Below are 21,526 nucleotides of genomic sequence, written 5' to 3'. Positions count from 1 at the left end.
CCAGGGGTTTGTAATTGAAGAACTTGCAGAAAAAAAAATTAAAAATTACAATTCAGGAAATAATTCTAATATTTTATTGTAATGGAATCAAGAAAATTGCTTGTGTTATGCAGCAAAATGTAAAATTATATTCTGCTATATTTGTTTACATTGTGAATGTATTAAGACTCTTGGCAAACTCTTTGTATGAATAGTAAAAAAGCCAAATGCAAATAATAGTGTAGGCCTCCCCAATGGCATAGTGGTAACATTGTTGCCTTGAAATCAAGGGCTCCCGGTCCGATAGTTCAGATCCCACTTTGAACTGTAGGTTCAGTCCTGAGTAGCCTTTCTATGCATAATGGACTTAAAACAAAAACTCAAGTAATATTGTGTTACTGTTTATATTTCGATGGTCCTCGTTGTAGCTGTAGTTCTCCTGAAGCCCCTTTCTTCTCTCTATATGAAAAAGTCCTAATTTGAATTAATGAATTAGTTTGAATCTTGTGCAGAATTTACTCACTTCTCAGCCATGATATTAGACATTGTACTTGACAGTTCTTTGTTTAAGTGCATGAAAGAGTTAACTATTACATAATGATTAAATGTTCCTCTGTAATTGAAGGCTCCTAGTGTTGACACATACTCATTTAATCTGTCTCTTCATAAGTGTAATTCTTTGATATGTTAATGCTTGCGAACATTCATTCACTTCCCCATTTTTCCAGAAGCTATGATGAATATAGCCAAGGAAGTGCTGCTAGTCATGATGACTCTTACGAGCAGGAGCTTCGTGAATACGGATATTCCCAGCGGGAAAGGCGAGAGTACGGCGAGGAGAGGACCGTTTCTGAGAAGGCATACAGCCCAGCTGCATATCGTCGTCGAACAGTCGAGAAAAGCCCATCGCCAACAATAGCAGGTCACGAACGAAGTTACGAGGACTTCGAGGACAGCCGACGACGAGGACGGCAAAAAAGTGTCAGCGACCAAGAGAGTTATCCAAGCCAATCGCCACCCAGTTCGAGGCATCAGAGTCCAACACGCGACCTTAAAAGGTACAGTGCTTATCGTGGAATTACTCACGTTGGAACTCCAAGCAGTCCAGTGCGCGAAGTGAACTATTACGAGGACAAGGAAAGCAGTCTCGATTCGCGTGATACTGTGAAATGCAAGCTCTCAGATTCTAAGTGTGATCTCAGAGACTCTTTGACTTCAAGGAGCCTTGATGTTGATGGTGCAAGGGCCAAGTTCGACCCTGATAGGAGCAGACTTCAGAGGTATAGTGGTGCAAGTGACGGTGCCAAAAAGCCTGCTGAAGAGGGGGTTAAAGAAGGGACACCTAGTTATAAGCGACATACGCTGCAAAGTGTAGTGACGTGCAGTAGCAGATCTCAGGACCGGACAGCAGTGTCTTCTAAGGTTGACAGTGACGTTGAAGGAAAATGTGTTAGTAACAAGGTTGAGGGTGAACCGCACTCTTGTGATGTGAGCATATCTGACATAAGGCATTTACAAAAGGAAAAGGTGCATATACAACACTTACTCGATCAGTTAGAAGACCGCGTAAGTTCAGGAGACGAACGGGGATCTGAAAGTGAAGCAAAACCATGTAGTGTAAAGAAACTTAAATTGTGTAACGATAGTGTTTGTGAAGGAAGTGGTAGTGGACAACTTAATGTGGTGGGTAGTGGGAAAGTGATTTCTCTGTGTGATAACGATGTGGGAAAGCAAGGCGATACTTTACAATGTTACAGAAAATCTGTGGAAATTCGAAGACTTCCAGAAATGAAGGGTAGAAGGCTTTCTTCAGACAACACCAAACTAAGTTCAAAAGATATTGACGTAGATAAACACCTGTTACCCGGAAGGGACTTCTCACCCCGTTTCATTACAAAGAGAAGAAAAACAGGGAGTTCATCTGAAAGTGAAGACAGGTGTTTGTCTCACATGAAAAACAATATGAGCGAATTGAGTGGAGACGAAAGTGAGCACATGTCTTCCACTTTTGACAAATCACACCGGGAGTCGGATGGCAGCAGACCAGGAACTCCCTTGTGCGACGAAAGGCCAGAGAATTTCCCATCTGAACCGAGGAGGATTCGTGAGAAATCGACGGAAGGCCCTCTTTCGTTGCCCTTACCTCGTTTTGCTCATCAGGTTCTTTCCTCGCAGTCGTCTCTCTCCCCCAAGTCCAGCTGCTTGCAAAGCAAAGTTAGTTACGGCACAAAATCTCCTCCTCCCCCTAGTCCGACAGTAAACAAAGCCTGCTCCTCTTCTCCTAGCGAGAGCACGCACGGAAAAGTCCAATCTGGCATAGTTGTACCACCAGAAATCAAGAAACTAGACTGTATAACAGGCAGTGACTCCGGCAGCTTAGCTACAAGTCCTACAATAGGCTTATCGTCACCACCCGGACTCTCTTCAAAAATCGATAGTTCGTCAGATTCAGAACATTCCCCGCAAACTTCCCCCAATGCTCCGTCCCTTGAAGAGAGGATAAAAATGCTCGACGAGAAATACGAAAAATGGTCAGGCTCGAGATCATTGAGTGTATCTCTCGCCAGCGAAACCCTTAACAAACTAGACTCCGACAAATTCAAGTTCAAACATAAGTTGTTGGACTTGAATGAAATTTGCACCCAGCCATCAGAGATTGTAAAATCCGTTTTGGCCAAGAGGAGCATATTTGATGAAGACTCAAAAAGATTAGAAAACTACAAAGAAAAATACGAACCAAAAGAATTCCCTCAAAATTGGAACGTGAGATCCTCTTTTCAAAGTTTGCACAGCAGAAATGAATGCAGAAGTTCGTTGTTGGATATTGTTAGCTACGGGACTTCAACCGGTGGATTAACCAGTAGCCTCTCTCTCGCAAAAACTTTCACTCCTACCAAACCTTCTTTGCTTACATCGGCACAAAGTTTAAAACCACCATTTCCAACGTGTGTAGCTGTTTCATCAACAAGCAGGAGTCCTCCAACAGTTTCCATACAAATGAAAACTCCTCAGACACCAAAGACTCAAAATTCTCCAGTAACACCGGCTGCATGTTCAAGAATGGCCTTAGCAAATGTAAAGAGTTTGCAATATCCATTCCCCAGCCATCCTCCCGTGACTCCCACAACAACACTGGCCACAACAACGGCACCGCCAACTTCACCTGGCTCGGTCACTGCTTCTCAGCCTGTTTTGTCAACGTGCAGTAAACCGAGCCACTCCCCTCCATCTCCACTGTATTGCTATTCCGTGGCAGTGACGGTACCGACGACTGCAACAACAACAATCGCATCAACTGAAGTAGCCGAGCCACCAAAATCTATGAAAAATGGGGAGAACGTTGCACAGCAAAAGCAAGAACCACCTATTGAGCTGCATTCTGCATTAAACGACATTCCAAAATCTGCAGAAACCAGTCTCCTAGGTTTGGGAAGTCCCGATACCAATGCAAAAACCGATGCAGTTGAATCACCTACCGTGACTTGCTCGCATTCAATATGTAAAACACCCAGCCACGAAATGGAAGAAAAGGAACTATGCAAAGATACCTTCAAATCGTCGGAAGCAGCTGCTGACGTTGTTACAACAGTAGTTGCTTCCGATACAGTGACAACGACAGCAATAACCACCACTACAGCATGTACGGTTCCATCGTTGGCAACAACGTTTGCTTCTACAACAGCAGTGTGTACAACTTCCTCCTATGTGGAAGAACCACAGACGTTCATAAAACAAAGAAGGGAAACAAGTTCATCTGAAGAATCCACTAAATTGACAAAATGTCCTGAGAGTTTGTCAAATGTAGTAAAGAGTGAAGAAAATGTGGTTAACATGATGGAAGACTCGGATGAAGAAAAGACTCATGAATCTCATCTACAGAAAGAACCCACGGTGGTAACACCAACGGTGGAGAAAGAGGTAAAAATAAAGGAAGAACCATCAATTTGTGACGATCAACAGAACAGACACACATCGAAAAAGGAGTCACCTTACGTGGAATTAGAAAGCATTAAGGTTGAAAAGGAAAGCGTGTGTCATAATCCAAAACCATCAGAGAAAAGCAAGCCACAACCGTCTGTTCCTTGTGAAAACAAAGAACCAAATCCAAGGAAAGAAATACTCCCCAAAAAGGACGAGAAAGTTACTGACAAATGTGAAAGTGAGGAAAGGAAGGAAAGTTTTGAAACACCAGAGAGACGGAAAGAGAGGAAAGATAGCGAGAAAGAGACAAAGAAGGAAAGCAGTATCCTCCCTTACAAAATTTCCAGTCTAAATCCACCAGCAGGAATAGGAAGCAAACGCCGCATGAGTTCCCAGGACAGCATAGACAGTGCGTGTGATAGAACGAAAGGGGATAAAGAATCCAAACTGAAGCGTGAACACAGCAAAGAACTGTCGCTGGAACCCGAGTCTAAAAAGACTAAATTGTCACCGAGCGTATTTGCCGATGCGGAGAAGGAAAAACACAAGAGTAGCAAGTCGTCAAAAATTTCCGATCGAAGGGATTCCAAAGATTCTCGAGACGGGTCCAGAAAGAGCGAAAGTAAAAAGGAGGAGAAGAAAGTCGATAAGAGCAAGAAAGAAGACAAACACGAGAAATCAAAGCACGAGCCTGAGAAAAAATGCGAAGACAGGATGAACGTAAACAATCCAGACGATAGAGTGAAAGAAGAAAGAAAACACGACGTAAAAAGCAAAGAAGAAACTGACAGGAAGAAGTCTAGGGACTCTTCAGATTCGAGACACGAGAAAGAAGTAAAATCACAAGATAGCCTCGAGAGGCACAAATCCAAGGACAAAGACAAGCAAAAGAAGAGAAATAAAAGCGAGAAGGACGGTTCTAGAGAGAGAGATCCGCTGAAATGTAAAGAAGATAAAGAACAAATGCCTAAACTTGAGAAGAAGAGGGACGAAGAGGAAGAAAACAGGGAATCAAAAATGAAATTGCTTAAAAAGGACAGTAAAGAGAGGAAGAAGAAAGATGAAACTTTACCTGAATTGCAAGAAGATATCCACAAGTTTTTGAAAAGAGACAAAAAGAGCGAGAGGAGAAAAGATGAGAGTAAAGAAGAACATAAAAATGGAAACAAGAAGAAAGAACAGAAACCACCAAGGAAGAAGGAAGCTGAAAGCGAGAGTGAAAATGCAAGTGAAGATAGTGACCCAAAGCCCAAGAAGCATTCCATTTTCGATATCGTAATAGACGAGCCTGCTTACATTTCAATGTATGACAAAGTGAAAGCAAGATCTACTAAGAACATGCAGAAGCAGGAGGAAGAGAAACGGCAAGAAAAGTTAAAAGAGAAATTCAATCAATTAAAGCAGTCTCGCGCAAAAAGGGAAGAAAAGAAAAGATCTACTTCTTGGGATGAAGATTCCGAATCTGATGTTGATAAAGACCGGAGCCGATGTGCGAGAAAACCAAATAAAATGATGATCACGAGTTCTTCAGAAGAAGATACAAGAATAAAGCAGGAAAAATTTACATCTCCTACTGTTGCCGATACAAGCTCAGAGTTAATGATTTGTGAAAAGAAGTTTTCAAAAATGAAGAAAAAGGATCTTATGAAAGAAATTGTTGACAAGTACGACACAGATTCCGACATCGATATTCATAACACTCCTATGAGACCAACGGCTATAACATCAAGCAGAGTGAAAGATGTGAGGAAGATGAAAGAGAGGCTTGACTTGGACGTAACAGACGAAGAAGGATCAGCTAGGACTAAGATTCTGAAATCTGCAAGAAAAGGACGAAAAACTAAGATACCTTCTGACAGTTCAGATGACGAAAGCAGTTCATCTAGAATTAGGCACAGCAAATTAAGAACTTGTGAAATATATTCTGACGAAAGTGAAATGGATATGGACTTCTCACTTCAAGAAAATAAACAAAGGAGCAAACATTTGACCAGTAAAAGAGAAACCTTGAGTTCAAGTTTCCAAACATCTGACGAAGAAAGTGTGGTGGCTAAAGAAAAGAAAAGTACAGAATTAATAGAAGACCCATTCAAAGATATAACATCAGGAGAAAAATCTTGTAATGAGAAACACAACTTTTCCGATGATGAATTCTCCTGTCTTCAGTCATCCGCAGAAAAGATATTATGCTATGGCAGCTCGTTAGAAAAGCTTGACGCTAACAGAAAATCACACAAGCGAAAACAAAGAAGGTCGTCCAGCAAGAAGAACGCAATGCCTCTTGAAGACAGTTTTTCAAGAAGCATGGACCAAGAACATGATTCTCTTAACAAGGTATATGATTCAAACGTAGAAACTGATAAATTGGAAAGGTTATCTGAAGACGTAAAACTCAAACACGAGATCGGGGAAAGAAAAAGACACAGTTCAAAGAAAGAACGAAGGAAATCGGGCCATAAAGTAGAAGAGGAGAGATGCGATTCCAAGTATGAGGAATGCTTGAGGGAAGACAAGAAGAGGGATGCAGATATCCATCATGAATTCAAAGTGAAAACAAAGAAGAAGAAGAGTGGAAAGCAAGACCTGGTAAATGTGTGCAGATCGGACACATCCAGCAGCATGAAAAGAGATGAAAGAATGGAAGACATCTTTGGCCCGTTATCCGACGACTCCGAAGTTGGTTCTGCACCATACAATACCCATTCTAGCAAAATTCCATGCAACAATAAATTGTTTGGCCCATATCCAGGAAAATGGAAAGTGTCTGTTGTCTACGGCTCCGATTCAGATTCAAACCTTGAGCCATCCTTGTGTACAAGGGCTCAGGCAGGCTTTCGTCCAAACTCCCCAAGAGAAGAAGATAAACGTGATATTCTTGTCAGAAAACCTGATGAAACGTCTCCAACAAGTATTGACAAGCATGAAATGAGAAAAGATGACAATGACGTTGAGGTGAAGAGAAGCTTTGAAGAGAAACGACGAAAGAAAGACAAGAAGAAGAAAGATAAAAAGAGAGAAGAAGTAATAATAAAAGAAGAGCCGAGAGAGGACCACACGTGTACAGAGGAATCAAGTGAGTTGATGGAATCAACCAAGAATGTAAAGTCTGAGCCAAAGTTTGTGGAGGATATCTCCGAATGTTCGAAGGAGGATAGTAGCATGCATGCGAGCATAAAGTCTGAACACAAGCGAGATCCAAAGGATACGGTATCAACATATGATATATTTAAATTTACTGATGAAGATAGTAGAGAATCTTCAGAAAGACCAAAGGAAAAGAAGAAGAAGCGAAAGAAGTCGAAGGAAGAAAAGAGCAAGAAAGATCATAAGTGTTCAGATGAAAGTTTGTTTGAAAGGAAATCACACTCTATCGAAGTTGCGAGAGCTACCTCTCACTTGTACAATGCACCTGCTGCGTTTAGTCTGTCAACATCCAAAGCTAGTCCGAAGGTGGAAAACCTAAGCCCATGCAATAGCCCACAGCGCGAGTTCTTTAACAACTTGTTTGAACCACCAAAACTGTCTCCGCAAAGAGAAATTGTGTCACCAGTTCATCCAAAGGAAGATTTCTCCTTCAATAATGAGGGTTCGTCCTGCAAAACTTACGACGATCCACCACTTCCAGTTCAAACAAAGAGTGACAGGAAAAAACCAGAGAAGTTCATCCCAGGATTCGGAGGAACGATTGACGAAACCATTCATGAAACTGCTGTTAAGAGCATATCAGAATTCCAAGAAAGGGAATCGCAAAAATGCAACGAAACTGATATAGAAATCCCAGAATCTGACCTAACAATGCCCAATTTGAAATTAGAATCGAAAGAGGAAGAGCAAGAAGAGAAGCCTCGCGCAGTTATTTCTCAAGAAGAGACCGAGGATGCAGTTGCTGCCTTGCTGGAAGAAACGTTTGGTTACGGAAGGTACAGTGAACCGGAACCACCTTTACTGGAGGAGAACGAGCTCGAAGAAGAGATACCGCAAGCAGAAAGGGATGCCGTTAGCATGGAAGAGGCACAGAAGGAAACGCAGCAAGCCATAGAGAGCTTAGAAGCTGAAATGCCTAAAGCATCCGCAAAAGATATCGCATGCAAATGGAAAGATAATGAGCTCAAAGAGGAAGATAAATCAGAGGACATTAAAGATGACATAGAAGATAAACCAAACACTCCTCAGTCGGAACCTGACCTGCAGATCGACGAGGATCGGTGCATGGATGAGAGTGACGATGACCTTCATTATGAAGGTCTTCGGTTTGACGAGCCTCCTAAAACTCCAGATATTACTTTGCATCCTCCAAAAACTCCAGACATTAGCCCCAAGACTCCAGAAATGGAATTCTCAGGACCACCAAAAACACCTGACATTCCATTATTTTACCAACAAGAAAAGCTGGATAAGGAAGAGGAATCTGAAGTTGCCACAGATTCAAATCGCAGGTCACCACAAGATCTGGGGACCAAAGGAAATTTGACCGATTCAGACCAACATGAAGAGGAAAAGCCAGTGGCAGACAATAAACAAATTCCTGATGAAGTTTCCACCATAGTGCATGCCAAGAGTAAAGAGGAAGAAAGTAAAAAGGAATTGGAGATTACATCGTGTCAAAAGGATCAAATTTCAAAGAATGTAGATGAAGATAATCAGTCCCATCATGAGATGGATGAATCTGATGTGAAAGATGTGGAGGCAACAAAACTAGATGTAAGTGGTGATACCTTGGCATCAGACACTCTCAGTTTGCCAAGTAGCCCTCCCAAAATTAGCGAAAATTTGGAGAAGTTATCTGAGATGGACGTGGAAGAAAGGGAAGAGCCAGATAAACCGGAATCTGCTACGGAGGATGATATTACGAGCAGAGAATTTGATGCTAAAGAACCAGCACTGGTAGACATTAGTGACAATACCCTTCCAGATACTGAAAAGAGAGTTGAACAGGATTCCTTCCATGCGGAAGAAGAACCTGACGTGAAATTGGACAACTTAAAAACTAGTGACGTTTCTTCTGAAAATGAAATTGAAAACAGTGTGAAGGTTGAAAATGAATCTGCCAAAACTCGTGAACCTTCTGACATCAGCAGTGTTGTGGAAGATGAAGAAGAAGTCAAAGAGCCTGAAGAGACCAAGGAGATTGGAACAACATCGGGAGCCACTGCAGAATTTACAGAAGACAAAGATATACATGAAAAAGTCAGTGAGAGCATGGATACGGATTCTCTTCCTGAAACTAATCAGACAACTGCTGAGAGAACAAACAGAGAAGAGGATAAGGACCTACCGGGAAGTCCAGTTCAGAAGTATGCAATAAGTAAAGTGCCTAGTCCTGTCAAAGTACAAGAAAAAGAAGAAGAACAACAAGAAGAAGCCGAACCTTCAGTTTCAGCAGATGTATCAGTTCCTCCATGTAATTTAGAAGTTGAAAAAGTAAAAGAAGAAGAGGAACCACCTAAAGAAAGAAACAATGATGAAGAACCTGTTAGATCCACATTAGATTCAACGGTAACAGTGAAAGAGGAGGTTAAATCTGAGCCTATTCCGGAAATTATTAAAAGTGATGATGGAAAGGTTGAGGAGCCACTTGAAAGTGAAGTAGTTTCATCAGAAAGTGACATCAAAGATGAGGCAAGTGGTGAAAAGCAGCCAGAGACAAGTGAGGATGTGGTGGAACCATCTGCATCTACAGTTATTGAGAGTGTTCCTTCTGCTGTGGACGTGAAGAATGTCCCTACCGCCGAACCGCATGAACTGGATAAAGAGCACCTCACCGAAGAGAAAGTTGCAGAGCAACCAGCCGTCTCTTCTGACAATCAAATGCAAGGTGAGAGTCACGAAGATAAAGAAATGGCCGACAACGTAGGGGCTATTCCGAAGAAGACGACCCCACCAAAGAAATCCACAGCAGTAGGGAAAAGGGCAAAACCAGCTGTGCGAAGAGCTTCCATGCATGTCGAACCAGTATCGACCATAGCCACTCGCACCAGGAGAAGCAAACGAGTAGGCAGAGCACCAAGTCCTTTGCCCGATACGACTCCAGCCACTGGCGTCACCACCAGGAGAACTCGACAGACCAAAGGCGCTCAGGTTAAAGAGTTTACAGTAGCGCAAACTGTGCCACAGCCAGAGGCACAGGTAACTAAGGACAAGCCTGTGGAAATAAAATCCGACTCCAATCCAGAGCAAGAACCAAACACAGAACCTCAAGGACGGAGAACGAGAAGAGGTCGCAAGAAGAGATCGAGCAGCAACACCATCATTCTACCCTCACAGCAGGATGAAAATATTGAAGAAAAGAAAACTACGAGCAAGTCGGAACCAACAGACGTATACGAATTTCGTGATTCGGATGACGATTTGCAGTTCGAGGTTAAAAAAGAAGAGAAACCGGACAAACATGTTAAATCTGAGGAAAAGAATAGGAGGGACAGCGTGACAGAAAATAAAGATACAAAGGAGATCAGCCACATCGACAGAATAAGACCAAGACTGATTTTGACAATTAAGAGCCCGATGAAAGAGCATGCAAAAGTCGAAACGCGAGAGGAATTCTGCAGCGAGAAGGTGGAAGATCATCCAGAGAAACCAAGCTCTCCAGAAGAAGCTGCAAAACCGAACATGCCAGTTAAGTCACCACCTGGTCCCACAAGGAAGTCTCGTAGATTGCAGGCGAAAGACGGCAGCAGGACTACAGTAGACGACATAATTGAAGAAGTTGTTCGTGGAAACTTTAAGGTTACAGAAGAAACTGCAACGACTGGTGGTACAGCAAGAATGACCAGGCGTTCGACGCGTGCGAAGCAGAAGGAATCTGAAACACCACACGAGGAGACTATCAAGGAGGAGAAAGTGGAGCCTAGAAAATCCCCACGCAGCTCTCGTGGAGCATGGAAACAGGAGATAAAGTTGGAGAAAATAGAGGAAGATGCGTCCAAAGTCAAGAAACAGGGCGCAGATGTTCCAAAACCAAAAGAGCTTAAAGAAGACCAACCCAATCCTCCCCCTACCCCACAAGCACCCTCTGTTAAGAAAGTTGAATTACCAAAAGTACCTGTGTCCGAGGGAGCACAGGGCCAGAAAATGCAACCAGATGAACCTACAACGTTAATCGATCCTGTCACTGGCCTTTTGATACCAATGAGGGAATCCGAGGAAGGTCAGTACATACCCGTTACAACAGCACAGGGCATATCCGCGGTTCAGCCAAACCAATCCGTAGTAGTTTCAACATCCAGTCAGAAGCAAACGCCAGGCTCGGCAGTGTCCGTTATTGCAAAATCTTCTGATAAGGAAAGTATGGATGCACCCACAACAGTACCTTCCAGTACCACCAAGACTCCCATTTCAACCGCTGCCATCACTGTTTCCGTACCAGCTACAACAGTTCCCCAGAAAGTATCCGGTCAGGATCCTGTACCAAGTTCAAAACCAGAAGGCAGTGCTGCTCAGAGGTAAGTGTTTTCTGTATATATTGAACCTACAACTCTCAATTTTGAATTAATTTTAACACCATTAAGCCTTGTTTCCATGATTATGAAAAAATAAATATGCTGACCAAGGCAGTAATTTATTTTATTATAAACATAAACTAAATGTAAATGAGTGAGTATTCAAAACTTTTGTACTTGATACAGAGTCTGAAGAAGACCTTGCTAGAAGGTTGAAACGTTACGTTTAGTTTATGTTTTTAATAAAATAAATTACTGCCTTGGTCAGCATATTTATTTTTTCATGAATTAATTTGATTCTGTAATTTACTTTGTTAATTTATGTGTGTGTCTGACATTGTAAAGTCTGCACCATTTAGGATGCAGTTGGTTAGCAATAGTTAAAACTAGGGATGTGCCGAAGCCGATTACAGATATGAAAATCGGCCGAAATTGACATATCGGCATCGGTATCAGAATCGGCAAAAATCCGATATTTAAACCGGAACAGATTATACTAGAGTTTTACCTTCTAATAAGTATTATATATTAGTTTTGTAAGATTTATTGAAAATTAGGTTATGATTCATCATTATTGTAGAGTTTTTGTAATAAAATTATTGCAAACTCTCATTCAGAGGATCAACCTAACTCAAAATCGGAAGTAAGACAGTACATTGCTGAACCAGGATCTGCTGTTGTATTGGAAATTCAAAAATGAATATTCAAACCTGAAGCAAGTGCTGAGAAAATACTTGGGCATGCCTGCTGCATCAGTATTCAGTGATTGAGTGTTCAGTGTTGCTGAACAGATTTGCGATAAGAGAAGAAGTAGGTTACTTCCTGAAGTGCTTCCAAATCTCGTATTTCTGAAGTTGAATCTGGCAGCAGTAAATTTCCAACATTAAGAACAGGAATTCATTTTGCATTACAAAGAGCTGCTTGTGTACTAATGTTAAATCTCTTGAGAATCTATGTTCTTCTTAAAGGTTCACATAACCACCTTTTGTAGATGCAAATGTACATTCACATCTCTTGAGAATATATATGTATATTAGGGATGGGCCGATATGAAATTTTGGCCGGTACCGATAAAGTACCGATATAAAATTTACCGATACCGATAAGCGATATTCTACCGATCCGATATAAAATTAGAAATGGTCCTTGAAGAACCTGAAATGATCATTGATCTCCTTAATAAATGTGTGTTTCAAGGTGACTGCAGTGCAAAAGAAGTTGAATATTTAGACATTTACCTTTTTAGAAAGGAGGGGATGGAGATTATCCATAAAAATTACAACAAAATGGCAGAATTTTGCACTAAATTATAAGATATCGATATATCGGATCGGTAAAATAATCGGTAATTTTACCGATATGCCTATATCGGCCGATACCGATAGAGTACCGATTAATCGGTCCCATCCCTAATGTATATACATATGATATGCAATAGAAATGTACATAGCAAATTTATTTTTGTCATGCTGAAAATAACATCTCATTTCTGTTTAATAACCTTACGTATAGGAATCGGTTAAATATCGGCATCGGTACCAAAAATTATCGGCAAGTACATCGGCATCGGTGAATTTTCAGCTTCGTCACATCCATAGTTAAAACCATATATTTCTTGGCAAATTTGACACAAGAAATCACTATGAAAGACATGAAAATGTACAAGAAACTAAACTACAATAAGTGATTCAAGTATTATACTACCATGCATTATAGTCACTCTGATTTATATTATTTTCCCTTATTGTGCAATACACCATGTCACCAGTACAAAAAGGTATACTTAGTAATGAAATCCAGTTTTGGCATGTGCTTACTATTTTACTCTAGCTTTCGCCAGGAGATAAGACAAGAATAGTCAAAGTTTAGAACATGGAATGGTAGGTTGGGTTCAAAAGGTTAAAATGGTAAAAGAGAATGCAGTGTGCTGTTTTCCCATGTTTTAAACTTTGACTATTCTTGTGTTATCTCCTGTGGAAGCCACATGATGTGGTGAAAACTAGAGAAAAAAGTATGCACATGCCAAAACTGGACTTCATTACTTAGTGAGATGATGGCATGTGGTGTAAGTTATGCCTTAACCTTTAGCCGCTGGACCTCTCGCACGCCTGTATTCACGTTCATGCCGGCGCATTGCTTTTTCAAGTGCGCGCTTTTTAAACTTGCCGCGAAGTACAAAAGAAAATTGTAACTGAAGAACTACGAGGGTGGTTCGGCATGCTCCGCCCCTGACATAGAAGGAACCCTCGTAGGAAAACCAAATGACTGTCATTTTTCAACATAGTCCCCTGCAACATTAACACACTTTTCCAATCGGCCTTCCAGTGAACACACTTTTCCAATCGGCCTTCCAGTGCTTCAATCCCAGCAGAAAAAAAATATTTTGGTTGGTCCTGCAACCAAGCATTCACAACATCCATGACCTCGGAATCACTGGCAAAATGTTTTCCACGAAGGTGTTTCTTCATGTTCGGGAACAGGTGGAACTCACTGGGGGCCAGATCTGGAGAATAAGGGGCATGAGGGACAATTTTGAACCCTGCTGCATGAATTCCAGCCACCGCAACTTGGGAGGTGTGGGCGGGTTGCATTGTCACAATGGAACAACACACCACGCGCCAACATTCCGTGGCGTTTCTTCTTGATGGCAGTACGTAATTCTTCAATTAGGGTTGCGAAATAAACACCTGTGATTGTCTTTCCCTGTTGGAGATAATCTATCAAAATAATTCCTTTTGCATCCCAGAACACACTTTGCCCTTTGATGGTTGAACCTTGAATTTCTTTGGGGGTGTTTCCATTGCATGCTTTGGCGTTTACTTTCGGGATCAAAGTGGTGAACCCACGTTTCATCCATTGTAACAAATCTCTTCAGAAACGTTGGCTTGTCAGCCTTTATTGTCTGTAACAGGTTCTCACTTGTCACACAACGTGTCCTCTTTTGGTCGACAGTCAGCATTCTCGGGACCCAACATGCAGAGATCTTTTTCATTAACAAATGATTATGAATAATTGAATGCACACTGCCAGTTGAGATGCCACATGTGTCTGCTATATGGCAGACAGTCACTCGCCGGTCTGTCAAAATCATGTCGTGCACTTTTGTAATCATTTCTGGTGTGGTCACCGTTGCAGATGGGCCACCACCATGCTCATCTTCACAGGTCTGCCGAGCACATTTAAATTCACGGCACCATCTGTTCACTAGGTCATATGAGGGTCTAGAGTCTCCAAGAGTTCCCACCATATCTGCATGGATGTCTTTTGGTGTTAGATTTTTCTTGAGTAAATATTTTATCACTGCTCGGACCTCAGATTTTTCCATTTTTTCACAGTGGCTACACTTCTTACTGATCATCAACCTGTAACAAAAAGAGAAATTGTTGTAAATTCTTGAAACTTTGTGGATATTAGTCTAAATTATGAACAATGTTACATATAAAATTACAGGTCTCTACTGTCACTTGAAATGGGTCAGGGGCGGAGCATGCTAAACCACCCTCGTAATTGTCGTAGACAGATGAAATTTATTTTGCTTTCTTTATTAAAGACAGGGCTTTTAGCGGAGGTGAAATATATAAATTTTGCCTCCCAATAACTAGTGTTAAATGAAGAAGAAGAAAGTTGAATATTTTAAAAAGAGTTGGCATACCCCTGTGCCCCCCTAAGTAGACTGAAGTGAATTAAGAAAAATGTATGTAGCGGTGGAACATTCCTACAACCGTGCAAAGTGTCATTGAAATCAGACTGATACTTCTTGAGTAAAGAAATAGCAACATTATATAAAGCGGTAGTGTTGCCAACTTCGGGACTATGTTCGGAATTTTGCTTCTGGATTCGGCCCTATGGATGCTGTATGGACCAAATTTGGAATGAAGCACGACAAAAGACCACTCTATGAGGATATGTAATGCACGTGCTGGAACTTTGGAAAAAAGCGGAAATTACGGGGTTCGGAAATTTTGCATAGTTACAGAAAATTTCAAACTTTGGGCCGTTGCCTCTGCTTCCCCCTGGATGCTAAATTTTCAGAACTTGCTTAAAATGTTGCTTTTTACTCATTCTTACATTTAGAATTTAAAGTGTTAATAAAGGTGCAGTAGTTCATCAGTTATAGCCATTTATCTTCAATTTATTCCATAGTAACAAAAGGGAAACAAAGGACTTTTTCAAACGGCACTTGTTAATAATAATAACAATGGGCATATTGTTTTTGAATACCTTTATACGTAAACTAATGAATAAAAGAGACAGAACTCAAGTGCAATGTATAGTTTTTCAAAAAAATGACACGTAAATTTCTGCCGTGTGCTAACACGTGGTCAGGGCAAATTTCGACAATTGGGCCTTTGCCCCATGTCCCCCCTGAATTCTTCATTGTCGGATGTTGCTTAAATTGTTGCTTTTTACTCATTCTTGCTTGTAGAATTTAATTTTTTCAAAAAGATGCAGTAGTTTACAAATTATAGCCACTTATAGAAATCTGTCTGTCCCATAACAATAAGGCAGTAAAGAAGGGAAACAATGGACTTTTTCAAACTTCGCTTATTAATAGTAGTAACAATGGATGTATTGTTTCGTAATTCGAGTATGTCATACCTTCATATGTTTACTAAAATTAAAAAAAGCAGAACTGAAATATTGTTTGTAGTTTTTGAGAAATAGGCTGCCATACACTGCTGGTCGAAATATCGACCATTCGGCGTTAAGGGGTTCACATGTGGTGGTCAAAATTTTGACTGTCGGGCAGCTAAAGGTCAACAAAAGAGTATGTTAACAAACTCTGATATTTGTCCCAGTTCAGTAAAAAACTTCATGTAAGTCTGTTTCATCATGGCAGACCTTTCCTGCACATAATATAGATCTTCTTCCATGATGAGCATATGTGTTTGTATTGTTCATGTATGAGAAGAAAACGTGTAAAAATAGAGTACATCATAGTACTTGTTAGTTTATCATTAATATTGACAGAAATACACATACTTTATTATCATTACCATGTTATTCTTTAAGTAGGCTTCAATAAAAAGAATATATACAGTAAATTCCTGATAATTCAATGTGTATATGACCAAGTCATACCTTGAATTACAATAAACTCTGATAACTTAGGGAAGAAGGAAGAGGTGAAAGAAAAGCAATGTAACAAAATACTAGACTGTGTGAAAAATGTAATATGCAGAAACTGAGGTGGGAGAAAATGTTAGTGTTCCTAACATGTGCTTGTTGCTCTTATGTGATTAACCCAACAGCCCTCAAAGTTTCTCTTTATTAATGCTGGCTGATATAATTTTGAAACAATACTTGAAAATTGTAAAAATTGAAAGTTGTTTAAAATGTTGATCAGTATTAGTGTCTAAGTAGTCTACCCAAATTATATGCTTCAATTTATCAAGAATTGAGCTTTAAAATAATCAAGAGATATGTCAAATTTTAAAATATTATATTTTATGTAATCACCAAATCCAGTTCTTAACACAATATTGGTGGAAAATAAAAATAAAGTTACAATACCTAGTCATATCATAAATTCTGTTACAAAGTTAATAATGGACTATAGGCACAGTGAGCAAGCTATGTATTAATATTTGGATGTTACAAAGGTACAGGTCTTGCCAATACAGAGCACCAATCGATGTTCAAAAATGCCACCTCTGGTCTTCACACAGGCCCGAAGTCTGAGGCCAGTCATCAATCGCAGCACGCACGGTCTCGAGGGGCAAGTCTGCCACTGCCTTCACAAGAGAACGCTTGAGACTCGCAAGGTTTGGGTGCCTCTTTCTACAGACCATGCCCTCCAAAATGGACCACAACCTATAGTCAAATGGGCTGAGGTCTGGGTTGCTGGAGGGCCAATCAGCCGGAGCAATGAAATCAGGCACATTCCTTTGAACCCACTCCTGTGGGGTCTTTGCCTTGTGGGCCGGTGCTCAGTCCTGCTGGATGCTCCACGGTTCATTGTTGAACATGGTACGGGTCAACAATTTTACAAGTGGCTCCAACACTGTTGCTTGGTACACTTTTGCAGATGTTTTCACACCATGTTCACAGAAGCGGAGGTCAGTTGTGCCATCGTGTGAAACCCACCACCAAACCATCACTGAGGCGGGACGATGGCCTCTGAGGTTCCGTGTCGTATTTTCACGAGCTTCCTGTGATGTCGAGGCATAAACACGGTTGTTTTGACGATTGTAAGACTCTTCAATCGTGAAGTTTTTCCGTCTGGGAAAAGGATCCTCCTGTGGCCATCATTTGCGTAATGCTGAAGGAGTCTTTTTGTTTTCTTATCTCTCTCGACCTGTGGAGTGAGGAAGTGCCGAGTCTTCGCCGATAAGCGCGGAGTCGTAGGTCACTTCGCGACCGACATTTTCGAAATGTTCAGCTCTCGAGCCATCACTGCTTGTTTTTTCTCACGCCATGAGGCCTACCTTTTCTGGGGTGGTCCTCAATTGTCCCTGTGTCACAGTATATGTTGATGGTTCGATTCACGAACATCCTGCTGATATTCAGCTTTTTCATGGTGTTGAAAATGTCCGATGGTGATTTGCCAACTTTGTGCAGTGCAATTACTGCCACACTGTTCTTGTATACACCCCACTCCATTCGACTTGCAGTGAAATTACCTTTCCGTTACCACAGGCAAACACACAATGATACTGGTTGTTGTTTGATCCAACATTGCGGGATTACCTTGCCAACCAGTGTTGCCATCCCTGTCTAAACTTTGTAACAGAATTTATGATATGACTAGGTACAACGACATCAGAATTGGGTCAGCCCTAGTTTTTTACCTTCTTTTGCTTATACAGAACATTTGGATTATCAAGACTACTGTACCTCATGAGTTTTGTGTAGGTCATATATTTGTTTGTTTTGCTTTCTGTATTTTGTTATTTTCACACCCGTAGAATATGCTGCACCTACCACTGTAAAGGTAGGCTATTTTAGTTAACAGTTGGGCTGAAAAGTTCGTAGGCTAACATAGTAAAAAATATTTTTTTGACAAAATTCGATTTTATTATTCAATATAGTTGCCTTCGAGGGCGATACAACGATTATAGCGGTCATACAATTTTTCGATGCCATTTTTATAGTACGATTTCTCTTTAGCCTCAAAATAGGCCTCAGTTTCGGTGATTACCTCTTCATCAGTGCTAAATTTCTTTCCAGCGAGCATTCTTTTAAGGTCTGCAAACAGGAAAAAGTCACTGGGGGCCAGATCTGGAGAATATGGTGGATGGGAAAGCAATTCGTAGTCTAATTCATATAATTTTGCCATCGTTTTCATTGATTTGTGACACGGTGCATTGTCTTGATGAAACAGCACTTTTTTCTTCTTCAAATGGGGCCGTTTTTTCGTGATTTCATCCTTTAAATGCTCCAACAACGCTATGTAATAATCTCAGCTATCTTGATCAACTTCACTTTACGATCATTTAAAATTATTTTGTGGACTTTTTTGATGTTTTCGTCGGTAACAGCCTCTTTGGGGCGTCCACTGCGTGCATCGTCTTCGATGCTCATTTCGCCTCGTTTAAATTTAGCAAACCACTTCTCAACGGTTGATTTTCCTGGTGCAGAGTCCGAATAATGTTTATCAAGCCAAGCCTTGGCTTCAACAGTATTTTTTTCGCCAAAAAGCAATGCTTTATTAACACACGAAATTCTTTTTTATCCATTTTTTCACAATAACAAAAGCTGCTTCACTCACAATGCTATATCTTACGAACTAATTATCCGGCAGCTGTGAAATTTATACACGTATCTTTTGAAGGTTAGTACTAAGTAAAAATCACATGGATTTAATTCTAGTAACGCCATCTATGAGTCAGCCTACGAACTTTTCAGCCCAACTGTTACACTGATATTGAGAATGTTACAGAAAATTACGAAAGTTGTCCTTTTCCCTGCAGGTCATTGTCTGTGTCACATGCTGCTCCTCCACCGAGTGAACCCAGCCTGGAAGTTCCCAGCAGGATACGAACACAGAGTCTTCCAACAGCCTTGACAAGCACAAGCGTGGGGCAGCCGAAGTTAGCCCATTCAGTTGGTGCAACCAGCGTGGTGCAATCTGTTAATATTCCAGTAACAAAAGTAAGTGGATGTTTTTCTTTCTTGTGATTTTACATAGAGGGTGGAATTATAGTTGCTTTCCTCCAAAATTATTCTTGGTTAGTTTTGGCAAAAGCAAATTTTATCCCTCTCTGCATTTTAAAATTATTCGCATATTTTTTGTATTTTTATAGTGTAGTCATAAGCAAAAGAATGTGTGAAGACAAAAGTCGACAGAATGGTAACAAACAGAGATACAAATATGCATTTTTAACACTTTAGCTGCCATGGACATTTTATCGAATTGTCTATACCGTGCACAGTTGTGGCCATTATATTTGAATTTGTCATGTTTTGTAATGCTCTGTGGACAATGTGGCCTGCTGGGAGTAATATTTTCTTTCTACAAGTGCAATATTTATATTATTACTTTTATTTATTCATTTTTATATTATATTTTCATGATTATTGATTATTGTTTCCTTTAGTAGTAACTAAAATATTTTTGCATAAATGAAATATTTCTATCTATTTTTTCTTACAAGAAAGCCACTGTAGTCTAGCCGTTGACGACCTTCGTGACAGAGTGGTTACCACAGCATGCACACCGGCAGTACATGTGGCAGCTAAGGTGTTAAAATTGTATGCATTGTTTGTCGACGATGTACATTGGAATTAAATAGTGATTAATTTCAAACAAGCAGACTTTACATTGACAAAAGCTTCATGTGAATAGCTGGAATCTTGCAAGCATAATAAGAAACTGAACTATGAATACAGGTTTCAAAAGTTTTTATAAAATTTCCAGCACAAACCATAATCATTTGTACTTTGTACATTAGAGTGTGTGTGAATTTTATCTCAAATTCAGAAACTGCGTTAATTTTTTTTCATATTAACTGTACTGCAAGACTTATTTGAATTTGATGTTTTAGTTCTTCAGTGTCTAAAATTCTTTAATTTGCACAATGTTTCATGGTTCTTGAAAAATATGTGTATGTGCTAGTATATGTTGAAACATTAGACAAAACTTCTTATTAATATTAATTTGAAGATGAAAAATTTGCTAATATAAAAATTGTTCATATTTGTGTTACTTATGTTACTTGTGTGTAGGGTGATAGTTGCACTATTGAAATGTTGTTGCCTAACCACCCTGTTGCAATATTTGATACAGCATTTTTTTATTTTTAAATGCACAATTACCCTAGAGGGCAAGAAAATTGCCTAAAATAACAAAAATATATATTCATGATGTATGCAGTAAGCATGGTTTTACTATTGTGTACGAGAAATTTTGTGTTTCCGCATTGCTAATTCGATAGTTTTTCCATTTTTTTTTAAAATACGTCATTTCTGTGTTTGTTCCTGGGCTTTGGCAGTTTTTTTTCCCCCCCAATCTGGTGGTGCTGGTGTGTTTCCTGGGGTGTGTTGTCTGGTGACATTGCCATGTGGTCATTAAGGGGTTGGGCTGACTGAAACCAAAACAACTGCCAGCAGTAGGGGAAAAAACTATTAAACTACAGGGTGTTCAAAAAGTTACGCAACCTTATGGGAAAACATTCCTTATTACATTTTTTACATTAAGTGCTGGAAGTGACTGCCGTTTTGTACTTCACACAAGTGGACACGACGGACCATGTTGTTCAAAATCCTTTTCAATGTTATCTGTGAGATGTTACCAACACAGCTACGAATATTGTCTTTAAATTCCGGAATACTGTACGGATGAATAACGTAGACGGGGTCCTTAAGATAACCCCACAAAAAGAAGTCTGGAGGCGATAAATCTGGAGATCGCGGTGGCCATAATCCCACTGAGATCAGTCGTCCTGGAAAACACTCTTCCAAGTAAGGCATTGTGTTTCCAGCTGTGTGGGCTGTGGCATTGTCCTGTTCAAACCATGTGCATTCCAACTTCCCATCTGACAACGTGAACGGTAACAAATTCTCTAACCATTGTCAGATACTGTACAGAGGCCACTGCCTGTTCAAAGAATGTAATAAACATGCGACTACGTGATATGACACACCAAACGCCAATTTTATGTGAATGCAGAGGAAACTCCATCACATGTGGGTTGTCACTGGCCCATACCCGAGAATTTTGGGCATTAATGTATCCATCCATGCCT

At 40.3% G+C, this 21,526-nt stretch overlaps 1 protein-coding gene across 3 annotated transcripts in view; it reads left to right on the top strand.

Annotated features, from left to right (window-relative positions):
• LOC145996207 (uncharacterized) overlaps positions 1-21,526 on the top strand; it is a 258,493-nt gene that overhangs the window by 217,092 nt on the left and 19,875 nt on the right. For 2 of the 3 annotated variants that reach the window (XM_083132626.1, XM_083132624.1), the window contains exons 13-14: positions 708-11,342; positions 19,253-19,433. In XM_083132626.1, the coding sequence (XP_082988752.1) occupies positions 708-11,342; positions 19,253-19,433 (10,816 nt within the window). The remainder of the gene's footprint in view (positions 1-707; positions 11,343-19,252; positions 19,434-21,526) is intronic. The other variant, XM_083132625.1, reaches the window with a different exon arrangement.

The sequence above is a fragment of the Lepisma saccharinum genome, chromosome 12 (genome assembly GCF_977018435.1).
Source record: "Lepisma saccharinum chromosome 12, izLepSacc3.1, whole genome shotgun sequence".
In the NCBI taxonomy this organism is placed as follows: Eukaryota; Metazoa; Arthropoda; class Insecta; order Zygentoma; family Lepismatidae; genus Lepisma; species Lepisma saccharinum.
Note: the sequence above shows the minus strand (reverse complement) of the source record. Positions and strands in the feature narration are given on the sequence as shown.